Source organism: Miniopterus natalensis, chromosome 17, assembly GCF_054644295.1.
Source record: "Miniopterus natalensis isolate mMinNat1 chromosome 17, mMinNat1.hap1, whole genome shotgun sequence".
In the NCBI taxonomy this organism is placed as follows: Eukaryota; Metazoa; Chordata; class Mammalia; order Chiroptera; family Miniopteridae; genus Miniopterus; species Miniopterus natalensis.
Window position 1 is genome coordinate 6,105,515 of NC_142097.1, and position 16,786 is coordinate 6,122,300.

Below are 16,786 nucleotides of genomic sequence, written 5' to 3' on the forward strand. Positions count from 1 at the left end.
GGGCCTGAGCACAGTGCTAGTCAGGAGCAGACTAAGTAGCCAGGTCCAGACAGAGACGTGGAGGAACCAACGGCAAAACATGCCTGGACACTGGCCCTACTGCTGGGCCTGATGAAGACAAGATTGGACTGTTCCACAGTGGGACAGACGGAGACGAGACCTTGGGGACAGCCTTCTCTTGCCACCCAAATAAATGTTATCACGCCAGAAACTCCCATGCGTGGGTCTCTCTGAACGCCTTCCTTGCGATCTCGTGAAAGAACAAGATTTCCAGCGGGAAGACCTACAGCACACAGTACGCACTTACTTCCATGATCACACAGTGTCTGTCATTCCTGTTTACTTGTTTGCCTCCTGCACGAGCTGACACTCTTGAAAGCAGGGTTTGTGCTCTCACCTTCTCTCCTGTCAGTCCATGAGATTCGAATGACCCCACTCCCTGGCTCAGGGCTGACCAGGGAAGCCAGGCCATGTGAATGAGTTAAGTAAATGTGTACCCCATTCTCTTGGCCACAGGGATGTCCAGAACCCTGAGAGCCAGCTGTGAGGGTCCTGCTGGGACTCAGGAATGAGAGGCTCTCCTTCCTCGGAATTGCCCATCTGGCAGGACACACTTTTGCTGCTGCTGGTAACCTGTTACCTCCATGCTTCCACATGGGGAAAGCTCACCAGAAAATAAAGCCAAAGCAGGGAGGCAGAGCCATGGCATGGAAGTTCAATTCTAGTCTAAACTAGGGCTCTTTTCACAATATCTCAGTTCTTCTATGTGTTCTATAAAATCATGGATGAGAAAATGGCAGTGAGGAATATATTTAGGAGAGAAAAGCAGATAAAAACTGGGTCTTACTTGGGGAGTCTCTACATATCTTATAGGTCATCTTGAAGCCCAGTTCTATGTGATTCCGTGTGCTTAGTTGCTAACCTGATGAAAACATTGGGTGAGCTAAGCTGCATACGTGCGTGTATTTTAATAGGCAGATATGTACCTTGAGAGTCAGTTCCTTGCATGAAAGTCCTCATTTTACTGGTATGACCAGTGGTAAGTGCAGGCGAGACGGGCAGTGTTGAGGATCAGGGGCTTCATGATGGGCAAAGTTCATCTGCTGGCTCCGCCACGTTTTAGGTGTGTAACCTTAACCAACTCACTTAGCTTCTTTGACCCTCAGTTTCCTCACATGTAAGCTAGGGACAAAAACCTTCAGGGCGCCGTGGGGAGGGTGAAATGAAACAACACTCTTAAAGGGCATAGTTCAGTGCCTGGTACATCACATCGTCCAGAAAAAAAGCTTACATCTCTTTTTTAAAATAAACATTTTATTTAAAAATATATATATATTTAAAAAGAACACATGCCAACTTTGGTATTTTAGCCATTGCTTCTTTTCTCTTCCTGGCAACCCACATTTCTTTCTGGTTATGTAGAGTTGAGCAAAGGAGACCAACATGAAAACAACACCGCAGGGGGTCCCCATAGAGAATGTACGCTTGGTCTTTTGATTTCTTTACAAAGCACCTCGTTGTGTTTCAGCAAAGAGGGTATTAAGCACCCAGCAGCATTGCCCTCTTTCCACATTGGAGAGGAGCTGCGGGGCAGTGTGGCTTCCCTTCCTTTGGAAAACATTAGAATAGCATCCAGGATCCCCATTGTTACACTCCTTTTTCATGCACACTCAGAAGCTGTTAAACCATTTATAGGAAACTCATGTTACCAGTAGGTGGTTAAAGTAAGCACAAGAGACTTTTAGGAGTTTGTCTAAATTCACAGGGGACATTGCCAAATCCTAGAATCAGAAGGAACTCACTGACGTGTTATTGAACTCCATGAACCCTATTACCATTTCCCTGGCGGAGGACAGCAGAATTCTTCCAAGATCTTGTCTTAAAATCACCTTTCCATGCACAGTCTCAGCCTAGTCTGGGGTCCCCTGAAAATGTGGATTCTCAAATCAAACCCAGCTCCTTAACACACCTGAGCAGCTCTCGGCACCGTAGGACCACCTTTTCCCAGGACCTGGCCTCTTACGTGTCTATTAATATCATCTTTCTAAGAAAGCACTAGCAATCTCAGCATCTGAACCACCCCGAGGGGTTACACTGGCTTTCTAGAAAAACAAAGAGCCCAGGCTCTTTTCACTCCAAGTTCTCGCCTATCTGATAGCAAGCAGTGTGCCAGTCTCTGCGAGCTTCCCACTGTGAGGAATGCAGCCAACCCCAAGGGGAGGCCTGAGCCTTCACTTTGCTGCTGACGGATGGAGGCTCACCTGGGACACCATGTGCCTCCAGTAAGCGTCCCTGTTGTCTAGAGAGCTTGTTATGGGGATTGAGAATAACTGGTGGGGCAAAAAAAATGTTTCCTTCTCCCAGCTCCGATTTTCATGGGCTTCTGTATCTGCAGATAAAAACAAACCCTAAAACTCTCACAAGTGTTTGAAGTGGTGGGAGATATTGAAGGATCTCCAAGTGACATACTGCTGCTGTTGATGGAGAGAGAGACAAGAAAAGAATGTTAGTGTGGGCGACAGCTCTTAGCTAAAAAAGGGCCCTTCTGGAAAATTGAAGACCCCTTTTTAAAAATCATGGCTAAAGGGCTTCTGGCTTGAATCTTGGACACAAGATTCCCAGTGTTTTTGCTTATAGCAACTGCAGCTCCGCAGTCACTCAAGATCGGAACCACCTGCGCTGAGCCAGCTTGCTATTGGATATCTGAGGATTCGTGCGATTTGCACAGGCTAGACATCCAGTGATTATCCATCCGATGGGCAAATTAGATGCAGGAGTTTTCAGCCAGACCACAATCTGTTTCTAGGAGAGCTGATAGAATTTAAATAATTTTTGAAAAGGATTGTCTCAAATGTTGGGGATAGCCTTTATTGATTTTTTTTTTTTTTTTAATTGGAAATAAATGCTTTGGTCTCCAGTTCTCAGACCCTTGGCTATTCAAGTGGAGGCTCTCCTGGTTTCCTCACTTATGGTGAAATCATTGCACTTTTAAAGAATGACTGCTCATCTAAAAATTTGTGGTTCACTTTTCAACAGGCAATGTTTTGGTTGAACTGAGAGGTTCATAGATCAGAGAGTTGGGACTTTTCTTCTCCCTTCCTTTCCTTCCTTCCTTCCTTCCTTCCTTCCTTCCTTCCTTCCTTCCTTCCTTCCTTCCTTCCTTCCTTCCTTCCTTCCTTCCTCCCTCCCTCCCTCCCTCCCTCCCTCCCTCCTTCCCTCCTTCCCTCCTTTCTCTCTCACTTATAATAGAATATGTGTGTTATGTCAATAACATTGTTAGAAGCAGGACTACTACTAATGAGCCTGGCTTAATGAAAGCATTTGCACAAATGAATTTTCTATGAACCTAAGGAACCACATCAGCATTCAAATGGCTGCAAATGTCCCCAGGTCTGTTTCCCCATGGGGTACCAAGAGTATTAAGAAAACCACAAGCTTTTCAGGCTCTAAGAGCATTAAGAAACATGAATGGGGCCATCTTTATAAGTCCCTGTACATGTTTTCATCAGGCCAAATTTGTCACCAAAACAGAAGACTCAACTAAGAGTTTAAAAGAACTTAATAAACACCCCAATAGGCGACAGGTGAATTAACATGAATTATCTGATCCTTGGGGAGAAGCCAACTTTCATCAATTTTCTCCCAATTATCCCTTGTTTTATCCCACAAATACCCCACCTGAGCTCTGAAGAGACAGAGTAAATAAATATGCTGTGTGGGGACTGCAGAAAGGTGTTGAAACCAATAACCAGGGGTCCAATCTGTGTTAAGTGCGTTGGTTTTCAGTAGCAAATAGGGCCCAACTTTCATCAACTGTGGGAAGTGGTTATTAGTACAAGGTAATGTCCTAAAAGGATCCCTAAAGATGCAGAAACTTACGAAGTACAGAGGCCTCCCAACCAAGTCTATTCCTTCGGACAGAAATATGCAAAGGAAAAAAGAATTAACACTCAGACCACAGTCTCCAAGTAGGGATGCTATGAGTTTGTTTTCCAAAGGAAGTAAAAGGTGGGGAGGGGATAGCACACCCATCACACAACGTAACGTGAAAAATGCACTGACCAGCAAGCTTTGCTAAGATCCAAACAGAATTTCACCATCTGAGGGATAAACAAATGTGAGGAAAGTGTCAGTAAAGGGTCTCTTCCCCATGCTTCATCTTCAGAGAAAAGACGTCATTTTTCCTCTAAGGTTTTGGTTTTGACGATCGACATAAAAGCAAAATGAAAAATTTACCATGTGGATCTTTTAAAGCACAGTGCAGATCAAGGAATGTAAGACGGTTTTTATGTTCTTTTAATGCTCTCCTAGCAGGCCCGGTGTTGCCGTTCCCAGCTACTGATGGTGAAGCTATTCTGTCTTCTCACATCCGCAGTCATTGTCAAGATGAGCTCGTTCACGGTAAGCAAGTGGCTGTGAGTCATCGGGCTGGAGCCGTTAGTCATACACAGAGAGGCAACGTGTAGTCTGGTTGGTTAATTAGAAACTCGTAGTGAGAAAGGCCAAGTACCATTTCACAGCAGATTGAGGCTTAAAGGTTTTTGGCATAGAGCTCTGTAACACTGCTTTTCAAGATACATACACATACACATATGTGCATGGATATATACTTATGTGTGTGTATATGTGTACATATACACACATGCACATACCTACACATATATATCCATACACATATGCACGTGTGTGTATGTATATGTATATACATAGTCTCCATCCCTAATAAGATCCGGCAGCTGTCAGAGTAGCCGTCACCAAAAACACTCTGTTCACACAAGTTTACAAGTTAACAATTGGAATGACTTCTAAATCTTTGATTTATCAAAAAGAGAACTTCTAAAATCACAACATTTTTGGTTATTTTCTCCATAAGTGCACAGTGAACATTTTTTACAAAATAAGAAAACAGTGCCTTAGTGATTTAAATTAAAACAACAACAACAACAACAACAGCATTAGCTACTTTCTACAGCATGCAACACTATGAAAACGGTGAGCTGAAGGCACAGTGAGCCTCGGGAGGCTGTCCTGACAGCTGAGTTTTTCAACTCCCAGCACGAGCACAAGAGGTAATGAGGAATGCACACGAAACCATCGTCTTTTCTTCCCTCCATCCTTTTCAATGCACAATTGTGTTTTCTTTCAGAAATCCATACCTAAAATACTCTCTCCTTGAAGGTGTATCTCCTATTTATCTTTACAATATAATGCTTTCCAATTTCCCCGAGCAACCCAAATCAATGATTGCTGTAAATCAAATGAGGGTAGAATGAACTTGGTGACCGATGGGCTAAGCCATCAGCTTCTTCCTAAGGACATTCTTTCAGCTTCCTTTTGCAGAAAATTATGCATGTGGGGAATGAGTTTTCCAGGAAAACCTGGAGTTCTAGCTTTTGAAATATGGCTTTATTAGGTGTCTGGCAGATTGTTAGATCTAAGAAGTCCTCTTCTTCCAATGTTGGGGCAGAAAAATAAAGATATTCAAGAGAGAAGCAAGAAAGGATTGGTACCATGAAGGAAAAGTGGAATGGGAAAAAAACAAACTGAGGACCACGCCCATTCCAGAAAAAGAAGCTAGACCCCACACATGGTCCTGCTGCAGGAACCCATGGCACCTCTCCCGTGACACGTGGAACAGTGTTCTCTACTGCTGTCTGAATTATCCCTGATACGGCTTCCTGAGGCTCAAGATCCTTTCATCTGCTTAGGTGGCCATCACTAGTCTTTGGAACTAAAGAGGGTTGCCTTGGAGAACCTTCCCTGACAGGAGTGTCTTGCCTGTTTCACAAAGCTTCTCGCCACAGAGAGAGCGGGAGGGACTGGCTAACTGGCTGGGGACAGGGGAGTTCTGAGGGGGGCTCTCTGCAGCAAATGCTGGTCGACTTTTACCAGCGACCACAGAGTCCTGGGTGGAAGACCAGAAGCCACTCCAGTGGGGCAGCTTTGTGGCCAATGGACACTGGGTGGATTTTTCTTCCCTGGGAATGAATTGGCTCTGTCCCTCTCCTCTGCCTCAAGGACTCCGTAACTGAAACTGGGCCTGATTTGTATTTTGAAAGACAGGCAATGGAGAGATGAACATCAGCCTCCATCACAGGTATGCCTCCCAGAACCTTTGATGGACTGGCTTCCTTGTACTCCCAAAAGAGTACATTTTCTTTCCACAGTATGTCTAATAAATTCACAAGAAAAGCTTATAAGGTGAGATTATGCCCCAAGAAAGCCTTAATTAAATTATGGGCTAGAGGAAATATTGGTGTTTGAAAAGGTAGTGAAAGGATTTCTTTTTGTTTTGGCATTCTTGATCTGCGAAAGCACATTTTTAAGTGCACTGCTTAAATCAATAACAGTCATTGGATGTTGGTAAATGCTACTATATATATATATACGTAAGGGCTCCTGTTGTTCTGTTGATTGTCACAGAAGTCTCCATTGCCTCTTTTTAATCTCCTCCTTCCCTCCTCCTTTTGGATAATACAAGGATTTATGGTTGTAGAATTCCTGCTGGTCTTCCCTAGCACTTCTGCATCAGGCATCTACCAGTGCTGTAAGTGAAGGTCCATGGGGGAATTCAAATTAAGATCCGTGACATCTAGAAAATCAATGTTGAAGATGCTGGGGCCGCTGGTGGTGAGCGAGCTGAAGCTTGGTGTGGAGCTTGGTGGAGTGAGGTCCAGCCACTCCATGGTTTCCCAGGGAGATTCCGTGAAGCTTAACTGCAGCCCACCGCTGTCCGCGGAAGGTGAAAACTGAGGGTGCATCGGGGAGAGGGGACCCGGCAAGATCTCATGCACATTGAAGAGGTCTTCCGCAGCCTTCCCAGAGAATCCATCCATCATGCCATCGAAAGAAGGTTCCTCGCTCCCAATTTTTAGAAGGGAAACGTCGCTCACCTTCCCTAAGGGGCTCTGGGAATTTAATAAGACTTCCAGGTGCTCATCACTGTCTGTGCCGTAGTGGTCGAAGGAGAGCTGGCCTCCTGAAGACGTTTGTTCGAAGGAAGATGAAGGCTTGGGGAGGACGGCAGTAGGGCTTCGGGAAGACCTGGGCATCTTTGGGACTTTTTGAAGACATGAATGATCCTCTCTGGCATCCGCTGGCATTTCTGTTGTTAAAACACATGGGAATTGTCAAATTACTTCAAACAGAGCATACCATGCAACATGAGTCCTGAATGCATGAGTCACACTCATCCCGTCTCATCCCTGGGCTGCTCTTTTCATCCCCAATCCTTTTTTTTTTTTTTAAATATATTTTATTGATTTCAGAGAGAGAAAAGGAGAGGAAGAGAGAGATAGAAACATCAATGATGAGAGAGAGTCACTGATCGGCTGCCTCCTGCACCCCCCCCCCCCGCTGGGGATCGAGCCCGCAACCCGGGCCTGTGCCCTGACTGGGAATCGAACCGCCATCTCCTGGATCCTAGGTCCGTGCTCAACCACTGAGCCATGCTGGCGGGCTTGTTCCCAATTCTTCTCCCCACCCCCAGGTCTCTCCCCAAATCCTTTCTTTCTGGAGATTTCATTCTGTGTTTATCAAACTCTCAAAGCAGTTTCCTTTACCCACTCCTTCACTGACACCTGGCTGTCCCCTGTGGACACTGCATCATCTGTTACACTCTCGGCGTGGGCTCATTTACTTCAGAGCCAGAAGGTGGTCTTCTTGGGGGCGACCCTGCTGCACTCTCTGACTGTCACTCCCCCACCGCCTTATAGCTCCTGGTTGCTGTTCCCACCACCCCACCCCACCCCAGGCTCTTGGCCAGTCCTCCGCACCCACTGAAAACTCTATTCCCCAGTTCATCGCCTTTCCCCCACATCAACTCCTGTCATTCTACGTAATTTCATCATGCTCAGAAGTGACCCAGCATCCAGCTGGTCTCTTCAGTGATTCCTTCATTCCCACTCTGTGGGACACACCCTGGACCTTGTCATTTCCAAATACTGCATCCCTCTGAAAGCTCAATTTCAAGCAAAATCTCCCACTCTCAACCCAGCCCCTCCTTTCCCTCTAGCTTACCCAAGGACAACAACTTCTCAGCCACGTGGAGTCACGCCGACCTACTGACTCCACCATTTCATCACCATCCATCGGCCCCTTCTGGGTTTCCTTTCTTTCCTTGTCTAGTCTATATTCTCAGGTCCATCACTGTAATTATTTTCTTATAAATACCCTCAAGGTCTTTGCTCTTTTCTCCTCCCACTGTTCTCCCTTGGAAAAACTCTGCACTTGGGTAACTCTTAGCATCTGTATTTTCTGAGCCTACCCTGGAACATCTGGACATTGCAAGAGAAAAATTACACAACGAAGCCAACCGGTTCCCTTTAAACTCACGATGTCGAGCCTACAATGGGCACTTAACATCGCCTAGCAAGCCTACTGTGTTTCTCCAGAAAACTCCATTTCTTCATGATTGTTTCATAACTTCTCTTCTGTCCTTGACTCTCCAGTGCTCCCCTCCTGGACGCTTGCTGTTTGCCGACCTTACCACATACTTTGTTTAAAATCTCAAGGTGTCTGATAGGAATCTTCCCATCTGTCCATGATAAAACTATAGAGATACACACGCCCATGCCCATCCTTTCCTTCCCTCCTGTGACCGTGGAGGAGCTGCCTGTTCCCTTGCTTGCTGGCATCTCCGTCACCAGGCTGCAGGCCATAGGCTGTGCAAAGGCGGGGACTTGGTCCCGCGCAGCCTTGGGCCTACTGCCTGGACGCTTGCTCTAAAACGTTAAGCGTTGTTACTTAACAGCTCAGAGCTGAGGCTTTTTTCCCCCCCCTTTCTATCTACGCCTTTGGTTTCAAATTCTAAGCACATAATATGTCATTGAAAACCAGACAAATACATAAATAAATGACTTAAAAGGGGGCAAAAAGAATATGTGGATCACTTTTATTGCTAGCTTGAATGACATTTAAGCATGAATGGGCCATCCAGTGGGAGATGACTAATTAAATTTCATTTCGAGTAGGTAGCACAAAACTTGTTTTATCTGCTCCATTCTTCGTACAGTTAAGAAGATGGGGACATTGGGATTAGAACAGCAGACAGAAATAGTGAAAATGTTCTTAGGACAAAGGGACAAGGGCAGACAGGAATCACCCACCGATGCCTTCCTTTACCTGCTCCAAAGTGGGCAGGAAGCTCAGGCGGAGAGACCGCTGCACCCATGGTGACCACTGGCCCCACCGACAGTGAGCATCTGGGTTTACTCCCCGGAGCACAGGCAGGCTCAGAGGACACTGACGGGCAGGACACGAGCAGTCTTACCTCCGCTCTCAATGAGGACATCCAGGAGTTCGTCCATCTGCTGGCTGCGCGTCATTTGCTGTTACGAATTGGCCAAAGCAGGACAGAGGTCAGGAGGTGGCTCTCTTAGGAAATCGTTAGAAGCAGCACCACAGGCTTTTGAACTAGGCCTGGTTAGTTGTATTGTTAATCGTGGTAGAATGCACAAAACATAAAATTTACCGTCTTAGCCCTTTCTAAGTGTACAGTTCGGTGGCATTAAGCACACTCACAGGGTTGTGCGACCATCACCACCATCCGTCCACAGAACTTCTCACCTTGCAAAAGTGAAACTGCCCCCCATTGATCAACAACTCCCCATTCCCTTCTCCTTCCAGCCCCTGGCAACCACCATTCTACTTTCTGTCCCTGTGAATTTGGCTACCGTAGATAGCTTATACATGTGAATTCACATATAGCATTTTTCTTTTGGTGACTGGCTTATTTCACTTGGCATAATGCCTTCAAGGGCCATCCATGTCAGAACTTCCTTCCTCTTTAGGGCTGAATAACATTCATTGTACGTATACACCACATTTCGGTCATCCACTCATCCACCGATGGACATTGGCTTGCTTCCACCTTTTTGCTTTTGTGAATCACGCTGCTATAAACATGAGTGTACCTGGTTTCTGACCCTTTGTCTCGCTTTGAAGTGAACCTGGCCCAGGAGTGTGGCTCATATCTCCCTAGTCCCTCATTGCAATAGTCTGCGCAACCTCTCAACACTTGCAGGGAATGGACCCCTCGCCTCCGGCTCATCAGCGTGAAGTCGGGTCTTATTTACAGGCGTCCACTTTGCTTGGCCCTTTCCTTTTCTTTTGAAACTGTGACGGATCAGTTGATGTTTGCGGACGCCAGGGGAAGGAAATGGGGAGAACTAAGATATGTATCGGCCTCACTCCTCTTGGGGCCCAGCCCCCAAAACACAGGCGTCAATAATCAATATAGGTGGGAGCACTGCTCCCAGGATGAGTCCTTTGCCAGTGCAGAAGGCATTAGGGGCCTACAGGGTCCGGCAGGGAGTGCAAATGGTCCAAATGTAGAACAAGAGAGAAGGGTGGAGTGTAGAGCCTATCCTGTGGTTCAGGAGGCCGTGGATACCGTGTTTCAGGAGACTGTTTTCTGGCAGAAATGTGGCCTCAGTGTAGCTGGATCCCTTAATTTTTCAGAAACGAGTATGCCTACTTTTTGCATAACATATCCTAATATTTAAAGTGCTCTCTAAGCCAAGTGAAGCCTCGCTGCAGGCTGGTGTGAGCTGTGGGATTCCAGTATGCGGGAAGGGATGCAGGCCTTTTCTGGACTAGCTGATACTTTATCCAAACTGAAGCCATTTGGAACACAAGAGCATTAATTCATGTTTTTGTTTTTTTTTACCTTTTACTTTGAAAATTTTCAAACATAAATGAACCTCCTTTATCATCCAGCTCAGTAACCATCAATATATTGCCAGGAACAGTGAATTCTGAAACTAGGAAGAACCTTGGAAAGTGTTTCCCTAACAATTTCTCTCATATATTTGAGTACCTATCCTGTGCCCGGACAAGGGGGTAAGTGCTACATTACCTAGAATCATTACAAAGGAGATAACGGCCCTATTTCATAGAAGAGAAGTTGAGTATTTGCCCAGCCTCAGTGGCAGCGGGAGCTGTCTGGTAGCCGAGCTGGTACTAGGGCCAGTCAGTCATCTGGGTGCCCAGACAAACCTCTTCTCTCCCTTGGCCTCACAGAGCCCATCTGCCCATCAGTACCTTTCTACAGTTAGCATCTAGACACTGCGCCCATGCTGGTGGAGGCACCAGGTGCACTCAGAACCACAATCCACACGCATGAAGCTGAATCCTGTCCAACACAGTCCAACTCAGCCAGTCTATTCGTCTATAAAGAGCATATCGCGCCGTTACCTGCTTTACTGCATCTTCATAGGACGGAGGCTGTGTTATCTCTGCCACTGTTGAAGTTGACTTAGAAAAGGTTGGGGATGGAACCGAAAACTTTGGCCCTGCCTTATCGGAAGAGTGCAAACCAGCCATCTGTGTGAGGAAAACGCAGAAGCAGGCGATCAATTCATGTGTCAGATACGGTACTACTTCTGGATTAGAAACTACAGGCCAAGTTTTGGAAAAATTGATTTAAGGGGGAAAAAGGAGCTAGGGCTTAGAGAACAAATCCAGTGGATTAACAATAGTATATATCACTATGGACTTATTGCTGGAGGCATCTTAGGATGGGAACCTGACAGATTCATCTCTCTCCAAGGTGCACCCTCTCCTGTTAGGAGAAAGCAAGGCGAGAAAGGAAATCAAGTAAGAGAGTTCAGTCCAACATCTCTTCCTTCTGCAGAGACACTGCACTGTGACCCCAGCTTTCCGGATCCCTCCTGTCCATTCCACGGATCCAGTACTTCCCTCTTTCTCCAGCATTATTTTTCCATTTCCATCTTCGACTTCGCCGAAACGGATTTGTTTCACAAACATATCGCGGTCATTTGAGTCACCATGACTTCTGGAATGACTCTAGGAAATGACTCCTTGGAGTCCCTCCTAACTAATATCTGCTCATCCGTGTCAGGCCTTTCCAAGGGTACTTGTTTCTATCTAAAAGGTCATTTATGTCTGCCTTCAAACCTCATCAAATAGGGGACAAGGGCCACAGAAGAGAGAAGAAACAAAGTCAACCCCAAGTTTAAATCTTTTTCCGGGCGCCTACCTTTTGCTGTGCGCCTGGGCTTTTGGGACAAGGGTTGCCCCCAGCACCGTGACTGCTGTCTGCCTGGGCCCCAGAGAAAGGCGGGCGGAGGCTGGCAGGCGGGGGGGAGAAGCTTGCAGGACGGCCCTCGTGTGCCCCTGAGCTCTGTAGAAAGCAGGAGGCACCAAGTTAATGGCCACCAGCGGCGCACTGGAGAGTAGCCTTTGCTGAGCCGCTGGCCCGCGTGTCTTCCCACGAACGTCATTCCCGAAGTCTTCATTCTGGCTTTTATGTGTCACCTACTGCTCGGAAACGTTCCGTGGCTCCCACATATCCACAGCACAGGGTCTCCATTTCTCCCCAAGATCAGTGTTCAAGACTTTACACCCTCAAGTACTAGTTCCTTCTGCAAGTTCAAACTCTACCGGCCCCTCTGGAGCGTCCCTCAGCAGGCCCTGTGCATTCTACCTCCCTATCTTTTTGTCTCATTGAAGGGCTTTCCCAACTCTCCTGTTTTTAACTCTACACTTCTTTTTAATTCCAACTCCTTCCCTATGCTTTCCCGGACTTTCCCAGCCTTTCATGGTCAATCTGCCATCCTTATCCCCACCACGATGTTGAAGGCACAGGTCAGTGACGTTATCCTGCATTGCTCGATGTATTCTTATCAGTGCTTTTCGAGAGTGTCGATATCATTAGAATTGAATGTCCAGAGCTATGCAGAAGGAGCTATGTTTACCTTTGTGGCCTAGGACACTATGCATTCAATAAATGTTGTCAATGATGCTGATAATGCATTAAAGCCCGAGCTCCTCCCAGGGTGCCAACTCAGGGGTGGGCACCATTCATCTGAATGCGTTGTTCCACTAGGTTTGTAAAAATGTGCTCTCACTATCTCTGGCCACATCGCACACTCCCAGGGTAGAGAACGGTCAGTGTGAAAAGAGCATGTACTTTAGAAGCAGATAATCCCAGGTTCATATGATTCTGGCAACTGGCTTAACCTCCCTGAGTCACATTTTCCTCAGCGGCAAAAAAAAAGAATAATGAATTGGACCTCCAAAGGTTGTTGTGGCAATTAACAAGATTACCACATACATGCCTCACCTACACACACACGGTACGTGGCAGGAATGCATTAATTCGAGTTTTCTTCCCATTCCTTTTCTAATGATATAGAGCTCAGAATCTTTTCATGATGTAATTTTTTCTCAGATAGACTTAAATAGATGTTCCTAATAACTCATTGGCTTCATAGACAAAGTAAAGTCTTTGATGGTCACCTTGATCTGTCTTTGAAACAGTTACTCTTCTGAGCCATCTCCCACAATTCTGCTCTCATTCCACTCCAGCCACACTGGCTTTCTGCCTGATGCTTGAGCCTTCCATGCATGCTCCCACCTCGGGGCCTTTGCACTTGCTGTTCCACCTTTGCCTGAAATGCTTTCACCCCAAGTATTCACAAGCCTTTCTCCTTTACTTCTTTCAAAGCTTTGGTCAAATGCCCTTGGCCCTTTAGCTTAAGGTTGCAAACTTCCAAATTCCTCACTTCCCTTCTCTGCTTTCTCTCCTTAAGATGGGTCATCTTCTAATACATTCTATAATTTACTTATTTTTAAAATATGTTTTTATTGATTTGAGAGAGAGAGAGAGAGAGAGAGAAACATTGATCAGCTGCCTCCTGCATGCCTCGTACTGGGGATCTGGCCCGCCACCCAGGCGTGAACCTTGACCAGGAATTGAACCAGCGACCTCTTGGTGCACGGGGTGATCCTCAACCTACTGAGCCACACCAGCCAGAGCTATTTTACTTATTTTTTTAAATTTACTGTCTGTCTTCCCATGAGAACAGGGATTTTTTTTCTTTTGGCTAGTTCAGCGCTAGTCCCCGAGACTAGAAGAGGGCCTGGGCTGGCACGCGGTAGGTGCTCAGTGTTTGCCCTCTGCAGACCACCACACAGAGAGACCAGTACAGTCTGGTACCTTCCCCTTTGGCTCTTGTGATGAGTTGGTTTGGCCTATGGCGAGGCCTGATGCCAAGGAATCCTGAAAACAGGGGTTGGCAAACCTGTCTTTGTAAATAAAGCTGTACTGGAACACAGCCACGTGCATTTGTTTATAAATTGTCTGCGGCTGTTTTCATGATACAGGGTAGAGCTGAGTCGCTGTAACAGAGACCATAACGCTCACAAAGCCAAAAATATTTACTGCCTAGCTTTTGACAGAACAAGGGTGCCAATCCCTGCCTCAGAGGAGCGAGCTGGTCTACTCGGAAGGCCCGAGGACCTCGGGGCCTGGGGTTGCAGCGGGGCTCTGGGCAAACCCGCCCCCTGGAAGCTCCAGCAGCAGCTCTTTAGACTGCAAGCCCGTCCCGCTCCCAGGGCGAGGGTGCGCTGGGCTCGGCCGGGCCGGCTCTTACCTGTGCGGTGCACACCGGGGTGCTGGCGGGCGAGGGGAGCCCCTGCCCTTCTCTCTGGGCGCCGGAAGAGGAAGGTAGGAAGTAATGGTTGTTGGGCGATGGGGGCAAACTGATGTGCTGCGGGCTTTTCACCGCCCCAAGGGGCGAGTGCTGAGGGGAGCACTGCGGGCTGAGGAACGTGGAGGAGAGCGCGTGGCTCTGACCCGAGGGCTCCGCGCAGGGGCCCCCCCGCGCCGGGAGGAGGTGCGGGGCCCCGCAAGCCTGCGCCCGGCCGTCGGAGCCGCTCGGCCCGCCCGCGGCGACCTGCTGGGCCGCGAACGGGCAGCTGGACAGGGCGTCCTCCTGCTTGACCGGGGCGCCCAGGAAGGGCGGCGGCTTCTGCTCGGCGCCCTTGCCCCTCTTCTGCCTCTGCAGCTGCAGGCGCAGCTCCTCCACGTGCCTCTGCTCCTGCTGCAGCTTCCAGGTGAGCTCGTTGATCACCTTCTGCTTCTCCACCAGCATCTTGTCCTTCTCGGAGTCCGGCCTGTCCGGCTCGCAGGGGACGGGGACGGGGACGGGGACGGGGACGGGGACGGGGCCGCCGTGCAGGCCGCTCGCCAGGCCCTCCTCGGCGCAGACGGGGACGGGGGACGGGCGCAGGCCGAAGGGCGGGGACGCGTCGGCGAAGGTGTCCGGCAGCGACCCGGCCACGGACAGGTCGGACGAGGCGGGCGAGATCGGGGGGCTGGAGCTGGTGCTGCCGAAGTGGTAGAAGCCGTTGGACAGGGCGCTGGCCGACGGCGAGGACTGGTAGCTGGGCAGCGCGCCCGCGGGCGTCACGGGGAAGGTGACGGTCGTTATGTCACCAAAGTTGGGCACGGGGGTCCCAGGACAGTCCTGGAAGGGCCGCAGCCTGTCCACGAGGGCCGTCTTGGTGCCGGACACGGGCAGGCCTCGGAGGCGCAGCTGCTGCCTCAACTCAGAGACCTAGAGAAACCGGGCACCGGGAGTGTGCTGTTGAATGACGCCGCTTAAAAGTGCATTTATTATTACATTAACTTTAAAATCTCAGGAGCGAGCCCGGCCGGGGTGGCTCAGCGGCTGAGCATCGACCTGGGATCCAGGCGGTCGGGTTCGATTCCCGGTCAGGGCACATGCCCGGGCTGCGGGCTCGATCAGTGACTCTCTCCTCATTGATGTTTCTCTCTCTCTCTCCCCCTCCTTTCCTCTCTCTGAAATCAATAAAGATATATTAAAAATAAGTAAATAAAATCTCAGAAGCGGGATTTCACGGTGCCCGCTTCTCTTTCTGACTTCCTCCCCTGTGCCTAGTATAAATCAGTTTTGCACAATTTTAATAATATTCTTAAAATTTGCCCTATAGCATGTTGTCATGGTTCCCGAGTGAGTCGCAGGCTTATATATCCTAGAGACGCGGAGCTGAATGAACCGAGAGGCACCTTGCGTGTTGTCCGCCAGCCCCATCCGGGGTCCTCGTCCCCATTTCACTCACGAGAAAACTGGCACCTGCTTGAGTTCAGACGTCAGCTGGCAACCTGTCCCCCGGAGCATGCTGGCACTCGGGGTGCTGCCTCCTACCCTCCCACAGGTCCTTTCTGTGGGTGGTTCTCAACCCGAGCAGGCACCAGGGCCCCTGGCCTGGGGGTTGTTGCACAAGCAGCTGGGCCCTCCCCGAGTTTCTGATTCGGTGGGTCAGCCATGGGGGCCGAGAACGTGCGTTTCTGACCAGCGCCCGGGGGCTTGATGCTGCTGGCCCCGGACCAGTGTTTGAGAACCACAGTTGTACACTAACGTCCTGTCCTAAGGTTAACAACTGGCCGGATAGCAGTGCTACATCAGAGAGAGGACGTGTGGCGACAAGGCCATCAGTCCCAGTGCTGGCCTGACATACTGGCCCCGCGATCACCCCGCGCCTCAGCTCCACTTCTGTGAAACGGGGATAATCAGACCCACCCTATCTATTTCTGTGAGGGTTAAAGTAGCTTAAAATGTGTAAAGCACTTGGAATAGCGCCTTGCAGACGGTCAGTGCAGTGTAAGGGTTTGTTATGATTATTATGTTGACATACGTAGAATTACTTCATCCCTGCACTTTTTTATAATGTTCATAAATTTTAACCGTCAGCTATCTAAAAATATGGAAACTAAGTGATATAGTGTATAGAAAGGTTGGATACTTTAGATCTATTAAAATCAATGCTATAGATATTTGTTCATATAAAAGAATAAATAATTGTTTATGGCATATTATTGCATTAAAAAGTTTGAATTGCTTGATTCTATTTTTCTAAGAATTATATAAGTATGTGTGTGTGTGTGTGTGTATTTTTAAACCTGTGCTTGAAGATGAAAATCTCTGGATAAAAATGTGCAAAAATGTTAATGATG

At 48.1% G+C, this 16,786-nt stretch overlaps 1 protein-coding gene across 1 annotated transcript in view; it reads right to left on the reverse strand.

The window, feature by feature from the left end:
- Positions 1-4,671: 4,671 nt before the first annotated feature.
- MYOCD (myocardin) overlaps positions 4,672-16,786 on the reverse strand; it is an 83,361-nt gene continuing 71,246 nt past the window's right edge. The window contains exons 10-14 of the mRNA XM_087826509.1: positions 14,400-15,365; positions 12,002-12,145; positions 11,197-11,325; positions 9,272-9,329; positions 4,672-7,105 (exon numbers count right to left, since the gene is read on the reverse strand). Of these exons, the coding sequence (XP_087682635.1) occupies positions 6,537-7,105; positions 9,272-9,329; positions 11,197-11,325; positions 12,002-12,145; positions 14,400-15,365 (1,866 nt within the window). The 3' untranslated portion in view covers positions 4,672-6,536. The remainder of the gene's footprint in view (positions 7,106-9,271; positions 9,330-11,196; positions 11,326-12,001; positions 12,146-14,399; positions 15,366-16,786) is intronic.